We start from the raw sequence: 20,569 nt of genomic DNA, 5'->3' as shown, positions 1-20,569 counted from the left end.
TGACAAAACAAAAGCAAGGTTTTGTGCATGTGTACTGATTTACCAAGCCAGGACACCATGGACTGGGCCCGTTTTCCCAAGCACTACTACATCAAAATGTTGTCATTTCAGAGGTGGCGGATTACAGAATGTCCATCCATCCGTTTTCTTAGCTGCTCATCCTCACGAGGGTCCCCGAGAGTGCTGGAGCCTATCTCAGCTGTCTACAGGCTGCCATTGGTTGCCAGCCAATTGAGGGCACACAGAGACAAACAGCCGCACTAACAATCACACCTACGAGCGATTTAGAGTTTTTGGGATGTGGGAGGAAACCCGAGTGACCGGAGAAAACCCACGCAGGCACGGGGAGAACATGCGAACTCCACACAGGCGGGTCTGGGATCGAACCCGGGACCTCAGAACTGGGAGGCCAACGCTTTCCAGCTCATTCACCGTGCCGCAGAATGTACTGTTTTTATTTTGTAGAGGCACAAATAAAATGAAAATCTCGATAAATTCTGAAATAATCCGAGGAAATGTGGATTCTGCCTGTATTTGAAATAACATCTCAGTGATCTAAACGCTCACGATTCCTGTGAGAAGCGCGTAGACCGAACACGATCGAGCAGCTGGAAAACAGCAGGAACAACAATCCGAAATTGCTGTCACCGACTTCGTTTTTGCGAGGAAGCCGTGAAAAAAAAAAAATTAAAATAATGCTGCAGTGCCAGTCGTGACCTCCCACGTCTCTCGACAGATCGTGCCTCACGGAGATGCTTCTACGCGGGGAGCGGTGCCATTAACCATTACCAGGCGTAGGTGGTCGTTCGCAAGCGTGGGGGAGGCGTTTGTGCCAGAAAATGTCTTCTGAAGATTAATCTCAAAATATAATCTTCTTTAATAGCAATGTACTCACTGCTCTTTTTCAAACGAGGTGGTTGATTTTTTTTTTTTTCATTCCTGGAGAGGATGCAAAAAAAAAGGAAAAAAGATTTCAACGTGATGCAACACACCTCATCTCTCGTTCAGTTGATATCCAGTATAACAATTTAGATATAAATATTTGTATACAACTGCTCGTTTTAAAAGAGTGACTTTGTCAGAGTTCTTTAATTTCTTGTTTGTCTTCTTCTGTGCGCAGAGTGTGTGTGAAAGGAGGAAATGGAGAAAAGGGTGGAGATGCTCGGCGGTGATTGCCTTCTGCGCAGAAATGGCGCCGAGCTTCTTCCCCTCGGGGGGTTGCGTTTCACGCACGCTATTGGAAATCTCATTACAGGGATTATTGTTCATAATTGACTAGGGCTGGTGGACCAGATCAGCGCTCCTTCACGACTACTAGTACGACAATTATTACGATCGCTACTCCGACTCTGACTACAACTACAGAGATAGATTGCTTCATCTGCTTAAACACATCTTAATTTACAATTCTAAAGAGATATGACTGCATACTAAATTGATAGCTGGAGAAAAGAGTCAGTGAATGTAAAGAGCTACGTCACCGAAGTCACGTGACTGGACATAGTGACGGTCTAGCAAAGCATTCTTCAATGCTAAGTCGGTTGGAGACGGCGCGAAAATACGTCTCCCAGAGTTTTGTCCGAGACCGTTAAACATTTAGAAGGTGATAATAAACGACGGTACGTGGAAAAATGAGAGACACTCGGCATAGAGGACCCATATTTAATGCCGAAGTTGATGTTTTCGCCGATAAGAAAGTGGACAGTTGACGCGCTTCCGCTTGTCTTGGACAACTGGATCTACACACGTATCTGGTGAGTAAGTCGCCGAGATTTACACGGAAGAGTTTGAAAGCGTAGTAAAGTCTGGACGCATACAAATACTTTGTCACTGGCCACACGTTAAACTTTGGTAAACGTCTCTGTGACAGACGTTTTTTTTTTTTTTTTAAATATGCATTGTTCTCAAATGAGTCCAATGCGTATTTAAAAAAAGGAAATAAACCGCTGGGTTAGGCTTCAGCCCCCGTACACGGAAGCGTGTTGCGGTCACACGTTAACCTACGTAAACCTCTGTGTGACGTGACGTCAGATACTAAGAAAGCGTAACTGCGATCGGCTGGATGTTCGGTTCCGACCTGAAGTAACCCTTCCTGGTGGCACAGACGGTGAATTTTAGTCAGGTGATTGTCGCCGGTTGAATTTCAGACAGCGAACTGTAGCCCGTTGAGTTGTTAACATTGAAAAGTTACACTGAAATACTGCAACTATTGAAAATCCTGTTTTCTGTGGCATTTCAAATTCAAATCCTGGTGGCACATATTTAGTTCCATACAATATATTTTCTAAGTGCCCTAATTTCCGCACTATAAGGTGCACCTTTAATGAATGGGTCATTTTAAAAACTACTCATATATATATATAAGGCGCACCGCATTATAAGGCGCATAGAATAGATCCTACAGTAGAGGCTGGGGTTATATTATGCATCCATTAGATGGAGTTGCACTAAAGGCTCAATAGTGATCAATATATAAGGCGCACTGGATTATAAGGCGCACTGTCGGCTTTTTAGCAAATTAAAGGCTTTTCTGTGCGCCTTACAGTGCGGAAAATACGGCAATCCTGCACTTGATAACGTCAGCCTTTTCTGTCCTCTGATTGGACGTTCAGACTAAAACTTGATTAGCAAAAAAACGCATCAGTTTTTCATTTTTTCTCATTTTCTCAAGTCGGTTTAGGCCATATGGTTTGATAAATATTGAAACTGAAATGCTACAAATGTACGTAGCTTTTAGTCATATTGCATTCTTGATGATTTCTGTCACGATGAGGTGATAGCGATGGATTAAGTTGGTTAATCCCCCCCCGAAGGCCCGAGTACGAAACCCACACACACACACACAGACAAGTGCAATCACAGTTACTGACGTCACGGGTCGGCCAAAGCTTGGTCTGGCCATAAATCACCTTGAGCACAAGCTTTGTCCTGGTCAAGCAAGGAGAAAAACCTCATTATGCTTGATCAAGAAGAACACTTTGTCAAGATGGGGAGCGAGAGAGAGAGAGAGAGAGAGAGAGAGAGAGGAGGGTGGAGTAATAAAAGGAAGGACACTTAGATGGAGCCAACAAAAGAGGGAGGGAGAGGAGGGGCACGGTGCAACACGGACGTAAAAAATGAAGAAAATCAAATTAAGAAGCTGTTTCCCGTAATCCACGTATTAGCGCGAGTGATATGAAATGCAACACATTGATAAAACGCATCCTCCAAATCTGCCAGAGTGTCAGCTTCAAGGAACGCTTGAACGTTCTTCACCTTTTTTAAAATTTGTTCTTATCGTGGGAGTAAAGCAATGCTATTAGGAGATTATTTCTGCAGAAGAAGAACAAACAGCGCTGTGCAATATATCATCAATGAATGCTATATACATATAAAAATGATTCAATTACACTTACACAGTATCCATTCATTACAAATATATTTTGTATATCTTTCTATGTCATGGACATATAACGATAAATTGTCTTTCATTAGAAGGCTGAATGACTTCATAAATTTGTGTGTAAAATGAGCTAAGATCGTTATAATTTCAGTATTCATAATGTCACTGTGACTTAATATTTTTACTGGCCCTTTGAAATGAGATTTTTTTGTTTGTGAAATGGGTGCCTGGGATCAATAAAAGTTGGAAGTACTGCAAAGTGAAGCCTAACCGAAATGCAATGGTGCCTTGAAATAGGACATTTGTATCTCAAATCATTTTTACCTATTGAAATGGATGGAAATTCTATTAATCCATTTCAGCCCCCCCCCCCAAAATCAATTAGTACTCTATAATATTTTTACGTCATAAAAACATATTAAAGACAATTAAAAAGAATATTTAAAAAATGTAACTGTTTTTGTCACACTTCAATTCATTATGCTGTTCCTTGTGGTGAATACTCCTAAACCCAACGCTTATTAGTCATTCTTCACAGAGGATAGTTTTTATTTTATACACATTCTTATGTATGGCGGCACAGTGGATCAGCTGGTAAAGCGTTGGCCTCACAGTTCTGAGGTCCCGGGTTCAATCCCAGACCCACAAGTGTGGAGTTTGCATGTTTTCCCCGTGCCTGCGTGGGCTTCCTCCCAGCAACATTAATTATACACTCTAAATTGCCCCTAGGTGTGATTGCGAGTCCGACTATGTGCCCTGCGATTGGCTGGCAACCAGTTCTGGGTGTACCCCGCCTCCTGCCCGTTGACAGCTGGGATAGGCTCCAGCACTCCACAGACCCTTGTGAGGATAAGCGTAGAAGAAAATGGATGGCTGGATGTTATTTGTCTCCAAGTGTTTCTCCACACTTTGTGTTCAAATATTCATTGCTCAAAGGGTTGCAACGCCGCGGCACCGACGCTATTTGTTAGCCCGTCAAGGGCGTTTCAGTTTATGTGCAACTCACCATAATGCGGTATAATGGCCCACGCCATGGCAGATGCGTAGATCTCGCCAATCATCCAAAACATACAGAGCCAGCTCAGGTGTTCGCCTCTTTTCTCCCTCGATAAGACCTCTGCAAAGAAAGAGAAAACAATGGGCACTGCGCCTCCTATCCTGCAAGAAGCAGAGAAAAGTAGAAATTAGAGATTTTCAACCTTTTGAGACGTACAGCCGGTAAAAATATTCCTCCAACCTTAAATCATCTGACGCGATTATTTTGTGATCTTTAATTTACGAACCGGGCTTAAAAGGCTTTTGGATCACAACATTAGTGGATTACGGCAGAACATGACACACGCCGCACAGCTTGTCTTGATTTAAAGGTTGCAATGACAGTTTTTAATTACGCTAAGCTCCAGATGCAATTACTGCGTGAACTCCCTGAAGAACAGTTGCAACATCGCAACATGACTACACATGCGATACATGACTGCTAATGTCGTGAGCGGCGTTTCTCACCTTCAAAAAGATGTCATGCATTGTATTATTTCTTAATACAGTACAACCTCGGTACTCGTACGTCCCCGTTTTCGAACAAATCGTTTTTCCGATGAAAATTTCGAGATTTTTAAGCTTCTGTTTTCGAATGAAAATCGGTACTCGAACGCCGCGGAAAAAAACCCGGAATTAACATATCGCGCGCGCCGCAATCAGCTGACCCACCCACGACGCGCTTTATTATCAATTCGAAGGCCCCCCGAAAAAAAACCCGAAATGACATGACGCGCACTATTAACCCCCAAATCACGGCTCGAAAGAAGGCAAGTGGAGGTAGTCAAGCTGCTGGTGCTAAAAAAAAGGAAAGTTCTGCGTAAAACTGTCAACTTTCAGAAAGAATTGATAGCCGAACATGAATCTGAAGAAGACATTGGAGGAGGAGATGTCGTCCGATGAGGCTGAAGGCAAGAAAGATGTCCCAAGTGCTGACATCAAAGCCATCTGTGCCAAATGGAACGAAATTCATAATTTTATTGAACTTTATCACCCCAATAAAGCTGAGTGTGGCAGAGCACTGCAATATTTTAATAATGTTGTGATGAACCACTTAAAGTGCTTAAAAGACGGCAGAAAACAAATGACATTAGATTTCTTATTTGTTTGTTCACTCGGGTTACGAACGATTTTGTGTTGAAAAAAAATGCTTCACCCCCCTCATTATTGCTCGTTTAAAGTTATTCTGCACTTTTGTGAATAAAAAAAGTTTACAAGGCTGGGGGCCAATACGCTACAGATACAGCAATCCACTACCAGCCTAGCGTACTCGACTATGAAAGCAAAAAATAAATATATTTCTTAAATTATTATTATGAGTCGAACGTTTTTGTTAGTTTTTTGTAAAAAAAATTTGAAAATGCTTTTTTCCCCCCTTCATTATTGCTTGTTTAAAGTTATTCTGCACTTTTGATAATAAAAAAAAGTTTACAAGGCCGGGGGCCGAGTTACTACTGATGCACTGCAATGCACTCCCAGCCTAGCCTACTCTACTACTAATGGATACATTTTAAGCAAAAAATAAATTATTTTATTTTATAAAGTATTTGAACTATACATGTATTTCTACTATGCAGTTTATTATCAGGAAAAACAAAAAAAAATGCTTTAAAAAGCCCCATTCTTTAGGCTTGGAACGCATTATTTCTTTTTCTATTCATTGTAATGGGAAACATCGATTCGGTTTTCAAACAAATCACTTCTCGAACCGTTTTCTGGAACGGATTGTGATCAAGACCCGAGGTTTTTCTGTACTATTATACTAAATATTATATATTTAGGATAATTTAAGCATCAAATGTGCTTAAAATGTTTGTTTTTTTGACTGACAAATACCTGCTGGACGCAAGGAAATACCAACAAATTATGTCTTCACAGTAGTGAAGTTGGTGACACCATTTCACATGGAGATGCTTTGGTTAATATTAGAAATGTGACTACAACCACAACTGCTAACCACCAACAAGTAAAACAATTTGAAAATTCAGACAATGTCAATGAAAATGGGTCATTATCAAATCTATAAAGGAAAAATACATCTCAGTCAATTGTTTAGTTCTGTTTTATGGTGGGGAGTGCACATTCCTTGGCAATAAAATTGGATTGTTTACATTGCAAAAACACAGGGAAATTAAATTCTCTGGGGTGGAAATATATATAAGATATATTTAAAGTGATTTATAGTCTGCGCGCTGTGCAGGGAGAGTGCATTAGTCTTCAAGTGCTCATTAAATTCAATTGATTCAAGCTCTTTGTCAGCAAAGGGTGCAATAATAAAGACAGAAATACGTTCACGCGAGGGGAAGCCAAGCTAACACAAGATGGACACGGCCCTGGCTTGACCTTCGCAAATAATTTTGGCAAACAAATTAACCCGCGCGTGACCTCCCGGTCTCGGCAGGCTTACCCGAAGCCGGCGGCGAGGCGGCAAACGAGGAAGACGCCGTATCCCTGGACGAAAGATGACAGGAAGGCGAAGAAGCCGTTGGTGGACATGCAGACGAGGAGGCACTGTCTGCGGCCCACTTTGTCGGACATTCCTCCCCAAAAGAACGCTCCCAGCATCATCCCCAAGTAAACAATGCTCCCTGCCAACAAACACCTTCCATTCATAAATATACAGTGAGGCCAGATTCAAAACAAGCTTTCTATCAATATGAAGGATATACTGGAGAAATAACGTTTCATTGACTTGAGGTCATGGACATATCATGATGACTCCGTTAATCTCGTCTATCAAAAATATGATTAATGCTTTTAAAGATTGATACTGTATATGCTGATTTACACAGAGGTGTATACTGTATAATCGTAGTTGAGTATTAGTACACTTTCTCGTTGCGATAAAGAGCTCGTGCACCTACGTCACCGAAGTCACGTGACCGGCCATATTGATGGTCTCGCTAAACATTCTTCAATGCTAAGTCGGTTGGAGACGACACGAAAATACATCTCCCAGAGTTTTGTCCGATACCGTTAAACGTTTAGAAGGTGACAATAAACGAAGGTACGTGGAAAAATGAGAGACACTTGGCACAGAGGACCCCGATTTAATGCCAAAGTCGATGTTTTGTGGACTGTTCACCCGGTTCGGCTTGTCTCGGACAACTGGATCTACACATGGATCTGGTGAATAAGTCGTCGAGATTTACACGCAAGAGTTTGAAAGCGTAGAAAAGTCTGGACATATAGAAATAGTTCATTGCTGGATTTGCTGTCAATAAAGTATAAATTCCACATAGTGACGGGTTGACAGCTCGTGAACGGGGAAGCGTGTCCGGCCACACTTTAACCTTTGCCGGAATCCATCGATCTTTTCAGCTACTATTCAATGCAAATACCAATATTTAAATAAATGACCCCTGGTTTTACACAAACTCGCATTCATTAATTATGATTGGGGGGAAAAAAAAAAAAGACAGAAAGTCGGCTCCTCGTACACGGAAGCGTGTTGCGGCCACACGTTAAACTTCGGTAAACCTCTCTGTGACAGACGTTTTGTTTAAAAATATGCAATTGTTCTCAAATGAGTCCAATGCGTATTTAAAAAAAGAAAATAAGCCGCTGAGATAGGCTTCAGCCCCCGTACACAGAGGCGTGTTGCCGCCACATGTTAACCTAGGTAAACATCTCTCTGACCAACGGTTTATTTTCTCTTTTTAAATACGCATTGGACTCATTTGACAACAATGCATATTAAAAAAAACGGAGAGGTTTACCCAAGATTAACGTGTGGCCGCAACACGCTTCCGTGTACGTTGGAGACGACTCCCTGTCATTTTATTTATTTTTTTCAATGCATTATTTTCAAATGAGCCAATTTAGCATGATAAATACTTCTTGGTCATTTGAGATGAAGAATAGTTCCTACCTGAAATGAAGCGATCGCCACACAGTCGTTCGTGTGTATCTGGTTGTGCAGCATCCATCACGTTTAATAGCCGAAATCCATCGATCTTTTCTCGTGTTGGTAATCCATAGAAATGATCTCTTTGAATAACTGTCTCGTCTGTTGTGACAACCAACAGCACAACAAGTCTCAGGCATTGTGAACATTCTGCTCCGGTTCAACGTCCCCCACACTGTCCAGCGGCTCTTTTTGACCGGCAATACGGTGCCGCGAAAATGGCGACGTCACGTGCACGAGCTCTATAGATTGAATTGCAAGGCGCATTTACTCTCCATAATGTCTTCAGCGGTCCTCTCCTTTAGCTGTGACCAATATCTGCTGCGCTTGATTGCTTCAGGGGTCAAAACCCAGCGAGATGTCACATTTACCACATGCAGTACTCCACTGCGTCAACCCTACTGGGAATTAAACAAAAGTCTTCAATGATGCGGAACTCACACGTGCGGCATTGGGAACAACGCGCAAATTGGGTCGCAATATTGCAGGGGAAATAAACGCACATCGTATATCATGAACGTGTTCAACTTTAACAACGGCAATGGCACAGACAGTACTGGCGCCAAATAGAAGAAGAAAGCACCTGCACTCCCCTCCTACGTGCAGCGCATTAAAAGCAGTCGACAAATGAATCCGCCCTGCGCAGGACAGTCAATTACGCAACGAATTTATCGATGTTCTGTCCCGCTTGCTGCACGCCATCTCGGCGTATGATGTCAGCAGCGCTGGCCCCAATAAAGAGCAGGGCAGTGCACTGTTGTGTCACATGCGCTGGAACTCAAAAAATAACATCACGGTACAAAGGGAGGTCTGTCGCTAAATGCTAAATGGCCAAAAGGAAGGTCGGGAGTCATCTCGGGGCAGCGTAATATTGTTTTCCGTGGCCGCGAGCAATGCGTTGCCTTGCAACTTTGCACTGGCCGCGCTGCCTTTACAAGGGTAACGATATACAGTATGTGAATAGATAGATATATATATATATTGGTGACGTTTTTGACAACAAAATATGTATAAACGGCTGTCTGTATCATAAGCCACTGCAAAAAACATCTTGCGGGTGTGCACTCTTCTTCATCGTTTACATTAAGAATGTTTGCACCTAGGCAACATGGTGGTTCAGTTGCTAAAGTGTTGGCCTCACAGTTCTCAGGACCCGGGTTCGATCCCGGCCCCGCCTGTGTGGAGTGTACATGTTCTCCCCGTGCCTGCGTGGGTTTTCGCCGGGCACTCCCGTTTCCTCTATTCCATTGTCCATTTTCTTCACCGCTTATCCTCACCAAGGTCGCAGGGGGTGCTGGAGCCTTCCCCAGCTGTCAAAGGGCAGGAGGCGGGGTACACCCTGAACTGGTCGCCAGCCGATCGCAGGGCACATTGAGACAAACAGCCGCACTCACAATCACACCTAGGGGCAATTTAGAGTGTCCAATTAATGTTGCATGTTTTTTAAATGTGGTAGGAAACCAGAGCGGCCACCCGGAGAAAACCCACGCAGGCACGGGGGAGAACATGCAATCTCCACACAGGTGGGGCCGGGATTGAACCCTGGACCTCAGAACTGTGAGGCCGACGCTTTACCAGCTGAACCACCGTGCTGCCCGGTTTCCACCCACATCCAAAAAACATGCAACATTAATTGGACAAAATTGCCCCGAGGTGTGATTACGAGTGCGGCTGTTTGTCTCGATGTGCCCTGCGATTGGCTGGCGACCAGTTCAGGGTGTAACCCGCCTCCTGCCCGTTGACAGCTGGGATAGGATCCAGCACCCCCCACATCCCTCTTGAGGATAAGCGGCAAAGAAAATGGATGGATGGATGTTTACACCTATGGAGCACATGATGGAGCATGAAATAATGCAGCATCGCATCACACCGACATTCAGTCTGCAGTCAGCTAATCAATAAAGAACAGACGTGAAGTGATGAAGCTGGACAGGCAGACGTTTGAATGAATGAAACTTTGGCCCGTCGTATGGTTCCACACCGCTACTATTGATTTAGATGAGAGAGAAAAAATCCGAGACCGCTTCCGTGTCTGCAGACAAAGGAGCAAAATCGATACACGTCAGTTCAGTTGAGCATAGTTTAGAGACAAATTGCGGCTGACTGAGAAACCACTGAGAGGAGAAAAGTATCATTTCATACATTTTACACACACACACAAAACAAAAAAAAACCCAACTGTGAATGTGAGTCTGCTTATACACAAACATCACAACATTGACCGGAGTAAAATACAGCAGGATTTTTGACGTGGTGACCCACATGAACTTGGTGCGACGTCAAAAAAATAAATAAAATGACAGCGTGTCAGGAGACTCGTCAGACTGAGGCAAAAGGTTTTGGCTCATGATGCCGTGTTGGTTGGCGTTGTCAAAACACATCACTCACAAGTATGCGGCCAATTCAAAGATGAGACAGAAAACACTTGGGAAACGCCAGGAATTATACCAAATCATCGCTGATTGACAAAATAGCAACTGCCGTATTTTCCGCACTATAAGGCGCACCCCATTATAAGGCGCACATTCAACGAATGGCCTATTTTGAAATTTTTTCCATATATAAGGCGCACCGCATTATAAGGCGCATAGAATATTCGCTATAGTATAGGCTGAGGTTACGTTATGCATCCATTCAATGGAGATGCGCAATAAAGGCTCAATATTGATCCATATATAAGGCGCACCGGATTATAAGGCGCTCCTTCAATGAATGGCCCATTTGAAAACTTTTTTCCATATATAAGGCGCACCACATTATAAAGGCGCATAGAATAGACGCTATGGTAAAGGCTGGGGTTACGTTATGCATCCATTCGATGGAGCTGAACACTAAAGTCTCAATATTGATCCATATATAAGGCGGACCCTCGGCTTTTGGGAAAATTAAAGGCTTTAGGTGCACCTTATGCTGCGTAAAACACGGTATAAGTACTTTATTTTGAGCGCAGTCCATTTACTACGTGAGGTGCTCGTTGGTGATCTTAAGAACTTTTATTGGTGGGCTAGCTAACCTTAACCCCCACAAAAAGGGTCTACAGTTTAAAATGTTTAAAATCATTTTTTTTCCCGACCACGAGGGAGAATAGGGATTGTTTTAAATTTTTCCATTTTTAAACATTCTTTGTCGTCATCAGCTCCTGCATTGAGGAGCGAGTCATCACATTTGTACTACGCTGTGTTTCGCTTCGACCGGATTCTGGCTTCCATCTTCTGCCACCGCTGTAGAAAATAAGTCAGATCAGTGAGAACGGGTTTCCTGAGGGATCCACATGACGCGAGCACAAGTTAGTGCCTCAATTGCAGGGTTAAAAAAAAAAAAAAAAAGAGTCGTCATCATCCGCCATAATGCTGATGACTCATTCTCAATCTCCATTACAGTAACAAGTGAGGATAATTGCCATTAAATCAAATGATGTTCTAATGGAAGAGATATGTTAGATGGGGATTATTTCTGGCGGACATTGCCGGCCGAGCGCCGCCCCCGCCAGACCCGACGCCTTTCATGCCCACACATGTAGACACGTTCCCAACCATTTGGGGGGGGGCGCTACGAACTAGTGCTGGTAATCTCTGCAGTGATGTTGTCATTTTACCGCAGTTTAGCTATGCTCAGCTGCTCTTGGACCCCCGAGCTACACGCAGAGGCGCTGGTAACGGGGATTAAAAAAAAAAAAAAAGAGAGAGAGAAGGAGAGGTGGGGAGGGGGGGCTGCAGATGGAGGTTGATCGTACGATAAAGGAGCAGAGAGCAAAAGGCTACAATTGCTAACAAGTTGAGGGCAGGATGGAAAGAAGAGAAAGTGAGGAGAGGGAGAAGAGGCTCTTACTGTAAGTGACGGATGAAGATGAAAGAAGAGCAAGTGGGGTCGAGGGTGTCGGGGGGGGCTGGATCACGTTGAAAAATATAGCCCAGGAAAACAAATAAGTCATGAGAGGGGGGGTGTTGTTTTTATCATTTGTGTGTGAGACAATGGCAAAGCCTCTTGCTTGCAATTCTGGCGTGCGTCCCGCTCTGATCCGCCCACTCCTCCCTCCCCATTACTCCTCTTAACTTGCCGGTCCACTATTCATCAAACAGCCGCTCTTTACATATTCTTATTTGAAGTGTGTATTGTCTTTACCATGAGCGCACACACACACGTACGGCCACATTCAAAAACACACAAACACAAATTTTCATCGTTCCTTCTCATGTGACACTCAACATTCATCTTTTCAAATGGATTTTGTGTTCAAATCGAATATTATTATTCAATCACATTCGCCGCTTATTCTCACAGGGGTCGCGGGGAAATGCAACGGGCAGGAGGCGGGGTACACCCCGAACTGGTCGCCAGCCAATCGCAGGGCACAGCGAGACAAACAGCCGCACTCACAATCACACCTAGGGGCAATTTAGAGTGTCATATTAATGTTGCATGTTTTTGGGGAGTGGGAGGAAACTGGAGTGCCCTGAGGAAGCCAAATAGGCACGGGGAGAACATGCAAACGTCACACAGGCGGGGCCGAGATCGAACCCGCCTCCTCAGAACTGTGAGGTCAACGCTTTTCCCAGCTGAGCCACCGTGCCGCCGCCATCGTTAAAAAATGCACTTGCCGAACATAATTTGGGGCCATCTGCGCCATTTCATGAGATGAGAGAAAATGCTTTACAAAGATTATGGTTTTGTTTTTCATTGACACTAAAGTCACAATAATTAGCTTCCTGTCGTGCGATTAAAATTTTCATTTATATACGTTAGATCTGTCCAGCACCCGAGAAAAACTTCATTTTTTAATTTAATTGTATTTATTTTTGCAAATTTTTCTTATTAACTTTATTTTATTTTCCATTTCTGGCAATTATAATAATAGATCAGATGAGCTACACTCCAGAATGACAGAGACATTTTTCTTTTTATCAGATTTATTGGGCATTTTTTCTGCCCATCAAGACAATTAATTATTACCATGGCACCACATTTCACTTCATTTTGTTGCCTGTACTTCAGTGTAATTACACTGAAAACTCCCAAAGGACGCCAACGATGCCACGGGGGTCAATCCATGCGATCCATGCTCAGACAAACTGTACTCGCGCACATACATTAATCACGTTCACCTCAACAGGAGGAGCCTGCGGGCATGCAGTGAGGGAACAAAGAGGAGGAGAACGGGGGGGGGGGGGGACCGCTAAGTAAAAGGGAAGCGCAGAGAAAGGAAGACGAGAGGGAGGGTCAGAGGATAAGGGATGGAGTCACGAACCGGGACAATCTGAGCGTATCGAGCATGAATGCCAAAGAGACTCCGCTTGAGTAGAGAGGAAGAAAAGCGCTTGCATGGATAGGCCTACTTGGGAAAAAAAAAATGTAATATCGCAACCATGAGGACAAAATAAAAGTCACACAGACATTCAGGATAGTATAGTATAGTCGTTCATCTAATCTAAGATCTCAAATTTCGGAATTATTATTCTGTGGAAGACGCCCTGGCCTTTTCAAATTGTTCTCCAAAACTTGCTACGTCATTGTGTGAGAGATGCGTCACAACTTTTCACCCTCGCAACGTGGAAAGCTACCCGAATATGCATGTTGACGTGAACCTGATGTGCAGCATCTTGAGAGCTCTTTTGCGTGCTACCCTGGTAGGCAGACGCACAGTGAGTCAGTCCCAGTGCGCGACATCGTGATGATGGATTATACACCTACAGCCATCGAGCCTGCTGGGAATGCTGCTCGGCGCGCTGGGAAAGCGATACGCGCTACCCTCTTAATCCTGACGCCAGAGTCGGGGACTGCAACGCTTTTTGTTTTTTTCATTTATTTATGTGACACCACTATAGACTAAGCCTTGAGATGTTTGCATACATGCGAGGGGCATGAATCCTTTACTTCTCAGTAAAGGCAAGAGCGCCAGTACCGAAGTTATCTGTTCCAACCCGCTTGAAGGGCAAAGTCTATAAAACAGCGGTGAGGTCGGCCATGATGTACGGATTAGAGAAGGGGGGGAGTGAATAAACAGGAAGCAGAACTAGAGGTGGCAGAAACGAAGACGTTGAGGTTCTTGAGGTTGGATAGGATTAGAAATGAGCTCGTCAGAGGGACAGCCGAAGTTGGATGTTTTGGAGACAAGGTCCGAGAGAGCAGACTTCGATGGCTTGGACATGTCCAGAGGCGAGAGAACGAAATATATTGGTAGAAGGGTGCTGAGGATGGGGCTGCCAGGCAAAAGAGCGAGAGGAAGACCAAAGAACAGGTTGATGGATGTTGTGAGGGAGGACGTGAAGAACTGTGGGTGTTCGAGAGGAAGATGCACGAAATAGGCTTAGATGGAAAAAGATGACACGCTGTGGCGACCCCTAACGGGACAAGCCGAAAGGAAAAGAGGAAGAAGAAGGAGGAGACTTCAGTGTTGAAGTTTAGAGCAGCTCGAGATCAAAAATATGCAGGACGGGATTGATTGCGGCAGGATTCCCATTGAGAGCAGTGCCAACACCAAACTTGATCAGTACCGTGCAAAAGGGGATGGGTGGGGGGGTCAGTGGCCCCGAGCCTCCATCCAAAGGGGGTGCATCCAAACAGACATTGGTTAGCATTGATGGCGGCAATTCAGATTTGAATTTAAAAAAAGGATTTTCCAACGAGTCTATCCTGGGTGGTTGAGGCTGAAAGGTGGCCAAAACTCAAAACATTGAATGACTGCACAAAAGTCAACAATGTGAGCCACTAAGCTACGTTTCATGCTAGCTAGAATCAATGGGAGCTCTTGCAGCGTAAGGTTTCATTGTGCTATTGAAAGCTAGTTTGTTTTATCTATGAATAGGACACACATTCCACATAATACCCACATTTACTCACCTAGCCATCCTGAACTGGAGTCGGGCGCACACATGTCTGTTTCGGCGCTGGGAAGCACAAAGCCCACCACGAAGACCTCAACCCCGTCCGACATGAGGGCCAGTCCGAGCACCAGGAACAGCTGCCACTGGAACCTCCCGTGGCCGCACTCTTGGATGATGAGCTCGTACTGCTGCGCCAGCTCCTCCTCGTCCGCCCGTCGCTCCTGCTCCAGCTCCTTTCTGTCCCGGACCGCATCGGACATCGGTTGCCCCAGGGCCACTTGGCCCTCTTTAAGCTTTTTGTCGCCTGTGGAGGGGACCCCCTGGTATTCGCCTTCGTAGATTTCGTCCTCGTCGTCGTGGCCCTCGGTGGCGTCGCTGGAGCCCTCGTCATTGTCGTGGTAACCCTCTCCGTCTTGCTGAGGTGGATTCCTGTAGAAATCCTCGTCGTCGTCTGCATCGTCCTGGAACCGTGAATAGTTGTGGTGGGATGAATATTCATCCGCGGCACGGTCCACCACCCTGTTGACCTTCTTGGTCGCCTGCCGCTTTGCCTCTTTGACCATGTCCTTGGCCCCTTTAACCAGGGAAGTCCTGTTATTGTAAGTGTCCTCCATTCTGGTTTAACCAGTTGCCGCACTGGGAAGACGAGCGAAGGCGGGTTTACGCTGGGAACGGACCAATCACTGAGTCTGAAAAGCAGCAGGTAACACAATTCAATAGTGTGCAGTCACCACAGGGGCGAAAAAAAAAAAACCAAAAACAATTTATGTCGTAATCATGACGCAGGCTGAGAGCGATGGGTAAGTGTAGGAGACAGGTCGTTAAAAACAGAGAAGGTGCGTTTAGCAGAACCATAGTTTTGTAATGTTCCCCAAAGCACGTACAGATCCGGAATTGTGACGAACCTCCGATGAGCAAGTGACAGCTCACTGACATTCTTCAAGGCTTTTAGGACTGAGCAGCACTTGTTGTTTGTCCATCAATTTGAAAGAGTGTCTGAATATGCGGCATGCACTTTTTGATGGTGTTTAACATGTAAGGGGAAAAGAATATGATCCATAAGTTAGGGGTCGCCACAGCGTGTCATCTTTTTCCATCTCAGCCTATCTCGTGCATCTTCCTCTCTAACACCCACAAGTGTTCATGCCCTCCCTCACAACATCCATCAACCTTTTCCTTGGTCTTCCTCTCGCTCTTTTGCCTGGCAGCTCCATCCTCAGCACCCTCCAACCAATATCCTCACTCTCTCGCCTCCGGACATGTCCAAATCCATCGAAGTCTGCTCTCTCTAAACTTGTCTCCAAAACATCCAGCTTTTGGCTGTCCCTCTAATGAGCTCATTTCTCATCCTACCCAACCTCCTCACTCCGAGCGAGAACCTCAAAATCTCCATTTCTGCCACCTCCCAGTTCCGCTTCCTGTTGTCTCTTCAGTGCCACCGTCTCTAATCCGTACATCATGGCCGGCCTCACCACTGTTTTATAAACTTTGTCTTCATCCTAGCGGAGAATCTTCTGTCACATAAAACACCAGACACCTTTCGCCAGCTGTTCCAACCTGCTTGGACCCGTTTCTTCACTTCCTGACCACACTCTCCATTGCTCTGTATTGTTGACCCCAAGTATTTGAAGTGGTCCGCCCTCGCCATCTCTTCTCCCTGGAGCTTCACTCTTCCTTCTCCACCCCTCACATTCATGCACATATATTCTGTTTTACTTCAGCAAATCTTCATTCCTCTCCTTTCCAGTACGTTCCTCCATCTTTCTAATTGTTCCTCCGCCTGCTCTCTGCTTTCACTGCAGATCACAATATCATCTGCCAACATCATAGTCCAAGAGGAATCCAGTCTAACCTCCTCTCTCAGCCTATCCATTGCTACCGCAATCAGGTCTATACATAGACCTATAGAATAGAAATTTCTTTGTTTTAAGGATATACTTTAAATTTTCATTTCCAAAACGGGATTTCAAGATTTTTTTTTTTTTTAACGAAGGTATCTTTTGCCAAGCATGATCTCACTATATTAACTTGTGTTGAACAGGTTTGGACTGAGCTAATTTCCTTTATTAACAATATAAAAATAACATCTTGACATAAGAATAAATCCTCGACTGAGTTAAGATTAGGGCCGGGAGATCGGAGCTGTCCAGAGTGCGTCTCAGAGCTGTTCACCACAGCCTCTAATGAACACTGAAGCCTTGTCAGGAGAACACAAATCACAGGGCCAGCTCCAGCTCCCATAATGCAATTTTACTCGACAAAATGACACTGCTGATTCAAGGTGACTCCACTAATCTCTTTGGCTCATTGGATGACTTCTGTGGTGATGAACAAGGACCGATCCCTATTTTTTTCCTTCGATGCCGTCACTGGTATCGGTAATGTCTAAAAATGAATCAATTGGTGTGCAGTCCTTTGGCGAGCAAAGAACCGTACGCGCACTAGAAGGCAGGAAAACTACCCAATTTCTCTCAGATACAGTGATGTTAAAAATGTATACCGAAATATGATTTTGAGAAACGTTTGTCTGAATTGTCATCCGCCAATACGGTCTACATGAAATTGTGTTTTAAAACACAAAATGAGTCAACATTTATCTCTGAGATTGGTGCGTACAGTGTTAGCTTTTAGCTAAAGAGCATATGAAATGTCTCCTGAAAGACACTTTGCACGGCGATAATTTTTTCCGTTTTTTGCTAAACTAGCAGCCGGGGGTGCGTCAAAGTTCAGGGGCACGACTGCTGCAGGATTAGACCATGTTGCTGAGACAAACTGTTCTTTTTTTCCGCCCCCTTAAGTCTATGCCCAATGACAAGCATGCTCACGTCGCTGCTGGTGGTGTCTGCCTCTCAGAAAATCAATGGAGTGCATGGTGAGGTGTGCTGTCAGGCGTGATGAAGCTCAGAAGACACCAGAGCTCACAGAAGACCACCTGACCGCAGCAGAAGAGGCCCCCCCCCCCACCCCCGACTGCGCACGCGGCAACAGGAGCAATCACAATCAAACGCACTCGCAAAACAAGACAGCGGTAGTGCAGGTTGGTCTTTTTCTATGTTCTCACCTATTACCACAACCACCAATGGCCTTATATTTTTTGATTGCTAAATTCTATGTGGTGATGTTATCAATTATTTTGTTGGGTTGCGCAAACACGGGTATTTGTGAGGATGTATAATTCAGTGCTCATGAAAATTCTGATTCTTCCCCTGGCCATTTCATGGATGATCCACATATTCCTCCATTAGATGGTGACTTGTGACAGATGTGGAACCGTATTGAGTCGTGCACAAAGATTTATGAAATGCTACTTGTGTGAGCGCTTGGAAATCCGGTCCATATAACATACTTTTATATTGTATCATGCATCAGTTGTGATAAGCAGAAATTATTCCAGACACACAATGGGCCAAGCAACAACAACAACATTAATGATAAAACATTTTGATTAGAAATGAGAAGACTGAGCCATCTGATATTTTTCACAAGAAGTGGAGTGAAAATTTGGGGGCATCAATCCATCTTCTTTGCCGCTTATCCTCACGAGGGTCACAGCGAGTGCTGGAGCCTATCCCAGCTGTCGACGGGCAGGAGGCGGGTTACACCCTGAACTGGTCGCCAGCCAATCGCAGGGCACATCGAGACAAACAGCCACACTCACAATCACACCTAGGGACAATTTAGAGTGTCCAATTAATGTTGCATGTTTTGGGGTTGTGGGAGGAAACCGGCGTCCGCGAAGAAAACCCACGCAAGCACGGGGAGAACCACACAGGCGGTACCGGGATTGAACCCGGGACCTCAGAGCTGTGAGGCCAACGCTTTACCAGCTGCTCCACCATGCTGCCCCCAATAATAATAGTTTGGCAAAAAAAATATCGGAAAGGTCTTTTTGACTTGAATCTGCCCCTGCATATTAATGTGCACTAATTGGGAGTTGTTGTTGTTTGTTTTTCAAAATCAGATGAGTAGGCTCATTGTTACCAATGTTGAACACTTTTCAACGGCCAATCTCAAATCGTTGTTTTTTTTTTTTTTTTAAATCAGCTTCTACCCTTCCAAAGACATTCACGGCACGGCCCCTCACGGCTGGTTTTGCTCCAATGGCATCAACAAGAAGCCGGTCCAATCTCGAAGTGGGCAGCGCGACAAGTAATCCCATCAAAATGGAGAAGTCGTGGCCTCTTGTGGAAGGAGGCACTAGCGGAATGGGACGTCTTCCATTAACAGATTTCATCAAACTGTGATGCGCTGGTGCACGTGTTTGTATGTTTGAGCCGACGACGCACAAACTAAAGTCAAACGCAACCACCTAAAAAAACTGACGTCTCATACAATGTGCGCTGTTTAACTAACTGGTGAAAACACGCCTAAATTATGATGTCCCAACAAAGACAGAAACATTCAGTAAAGCTTACTGCAAATTAACCTCACGGTAAATGCTTATTTACCATGGTTTTACCAAGTGTTTTGTTGATAACATAACAACAAATATACAAAATCTATATTCATATTAATATTGCTGCCTCATGTCTTCTTACTACTGGATTCATGAAAATGTGAAAAACTATAAAAGGTAAACAGATCTGCGCTTATGCTGAAAACTATGCTGAAGGTGGCTATGATAACCACCATTGCTGAACGATCTTTGTCATTGGTGTGCCCAATAGTTACTGCGTATTGAAAAAATGTATGTAATGTAATCTTTTCTCATTTTTTTCCTTTGCCCATCACACCCACCCAAAACATTGCATAATTGAATGATTAACTTTCCACTTGTGTGAAAGATGAGAAGCACATAAACAGGAGGCGAGCAGCCAACCGTTCTTCATGGATGCAAATCAACACTGATAAATTATTCTTATTTTTTTTTGATCCTGAAAAATGCTGATACAGTGTGAATGATTTCCTTTCGACAGTGAAAATTTGTAAGGTATGTAAACCAGTTAAAACTCTAAAGCGAAAATGAAAATTGGACCCTGATTGCTCTTGCGACAAAAAGTACCCATGGGATACATTGTGGTTGTTGGTATTACTTCGCCTCGGAAACAAAATGATCCCTGATGACACTATTCCTAATATGTATACTTCATTTACAAAACATATACCTACACCAACTCTGTATACACGGGCAGAACCTTATGGTGTATCCGTTGAGATTTGGTGGGGTGCACATTGTCAGATAAACCTTTCAGGCCATTGCCCATCGGGGTCATTAACCATAATCTAAACAAAACAATGAACCGTTTGTCAAAGTAATGGAGAGAAACGGGTGTTTTTGGTTCTTCTTCACTGCCCAGAGGCACTAGTAGAGGACAAAAATGGCACATGTCCGTCTGGTCGCCCCGGTTTGGCGCTCCTTAGTACTGTCTATGTTTCTGTGCAACCATCAGGGGAGTCTACACCGGATTTTTTTTTTTTTCAACA

The 20,569-nt window shown here is 44.2% G+C and overlaps 1 protein-coding gene and 1 long non-coding RNA gene across 8 annotated transcripts in view; one reads left to right on the top strand and one right to left on the bottom strand.

Annotated features, from left to right (window-relative positions):
• sv2ca (synaptic vesicle glycoprotein 2Ca) overlaps positions 1-20,569 on the bottom strand; it is a 46,302-nt gene that overhangs the window by 9,837 nt on the left and 15,896 nt on the right. For all 6 annotated transcript variants that reach the window (XM_061816024.1, XM_061816023.1, XM_061816021.1 and 3 more), the window contains 3 exons: positions 15,162-15,834; positions 6,825-7,005; positions 4,389-4,540 (listed from right to left, as the gene is read on the bottom strand). In XM_061816024.1, coding sequence (XP_061672008.1) covers positions 4,389-4,540; positions 6,825-7,005; positions 15,162-15,759 — 931 coding nt within the window. In that variant the 5' untranslated portion in view covers positions 15,760-15,834. The remainder of the gene's footprint in view (positions 1-4,388; positions 4,541-6,824; positions 7,006-15,161; positions 15,835-20,569) is intronic.
• LOC133498838 (uncharacterized) lies at positions 1,489-20,078 on the top strand. Of its 2 annotated transcripts, XR_009794476.1 has the most exons (4): positions 1,489-1,754; positions 6,819-6,991; positions 17,999-18,182; positions 19,190-20,078. It is a non-coding gene; the product is annotated as an uncharacterized LOC133498838 (long non-coding RNA). The 2 variants fall into 2 exon arrangements; XR_009794477.1 differs by lacking the exon at positions 6,819-6,991.

Source organism: Syngnathoides biaculeatus, chromosome 4, assembly GCF_019802595.1.
Source record: "Syngnathoides biaculeatus isolate LvHL_M chromosome 4, ASM1980259v1, whole genome shotgun sequence".
Classification (NCBI taxonomy): Eukaryota; Metazoa; Chordata; class Actinopteri; order Syngnathiformes; family Syngnathidae; genus Syngnathoides; species Syngnathoides biaculeatus.
This window is presented reverse-complemented; position numbering and strand designations above follow the sequence as displayed.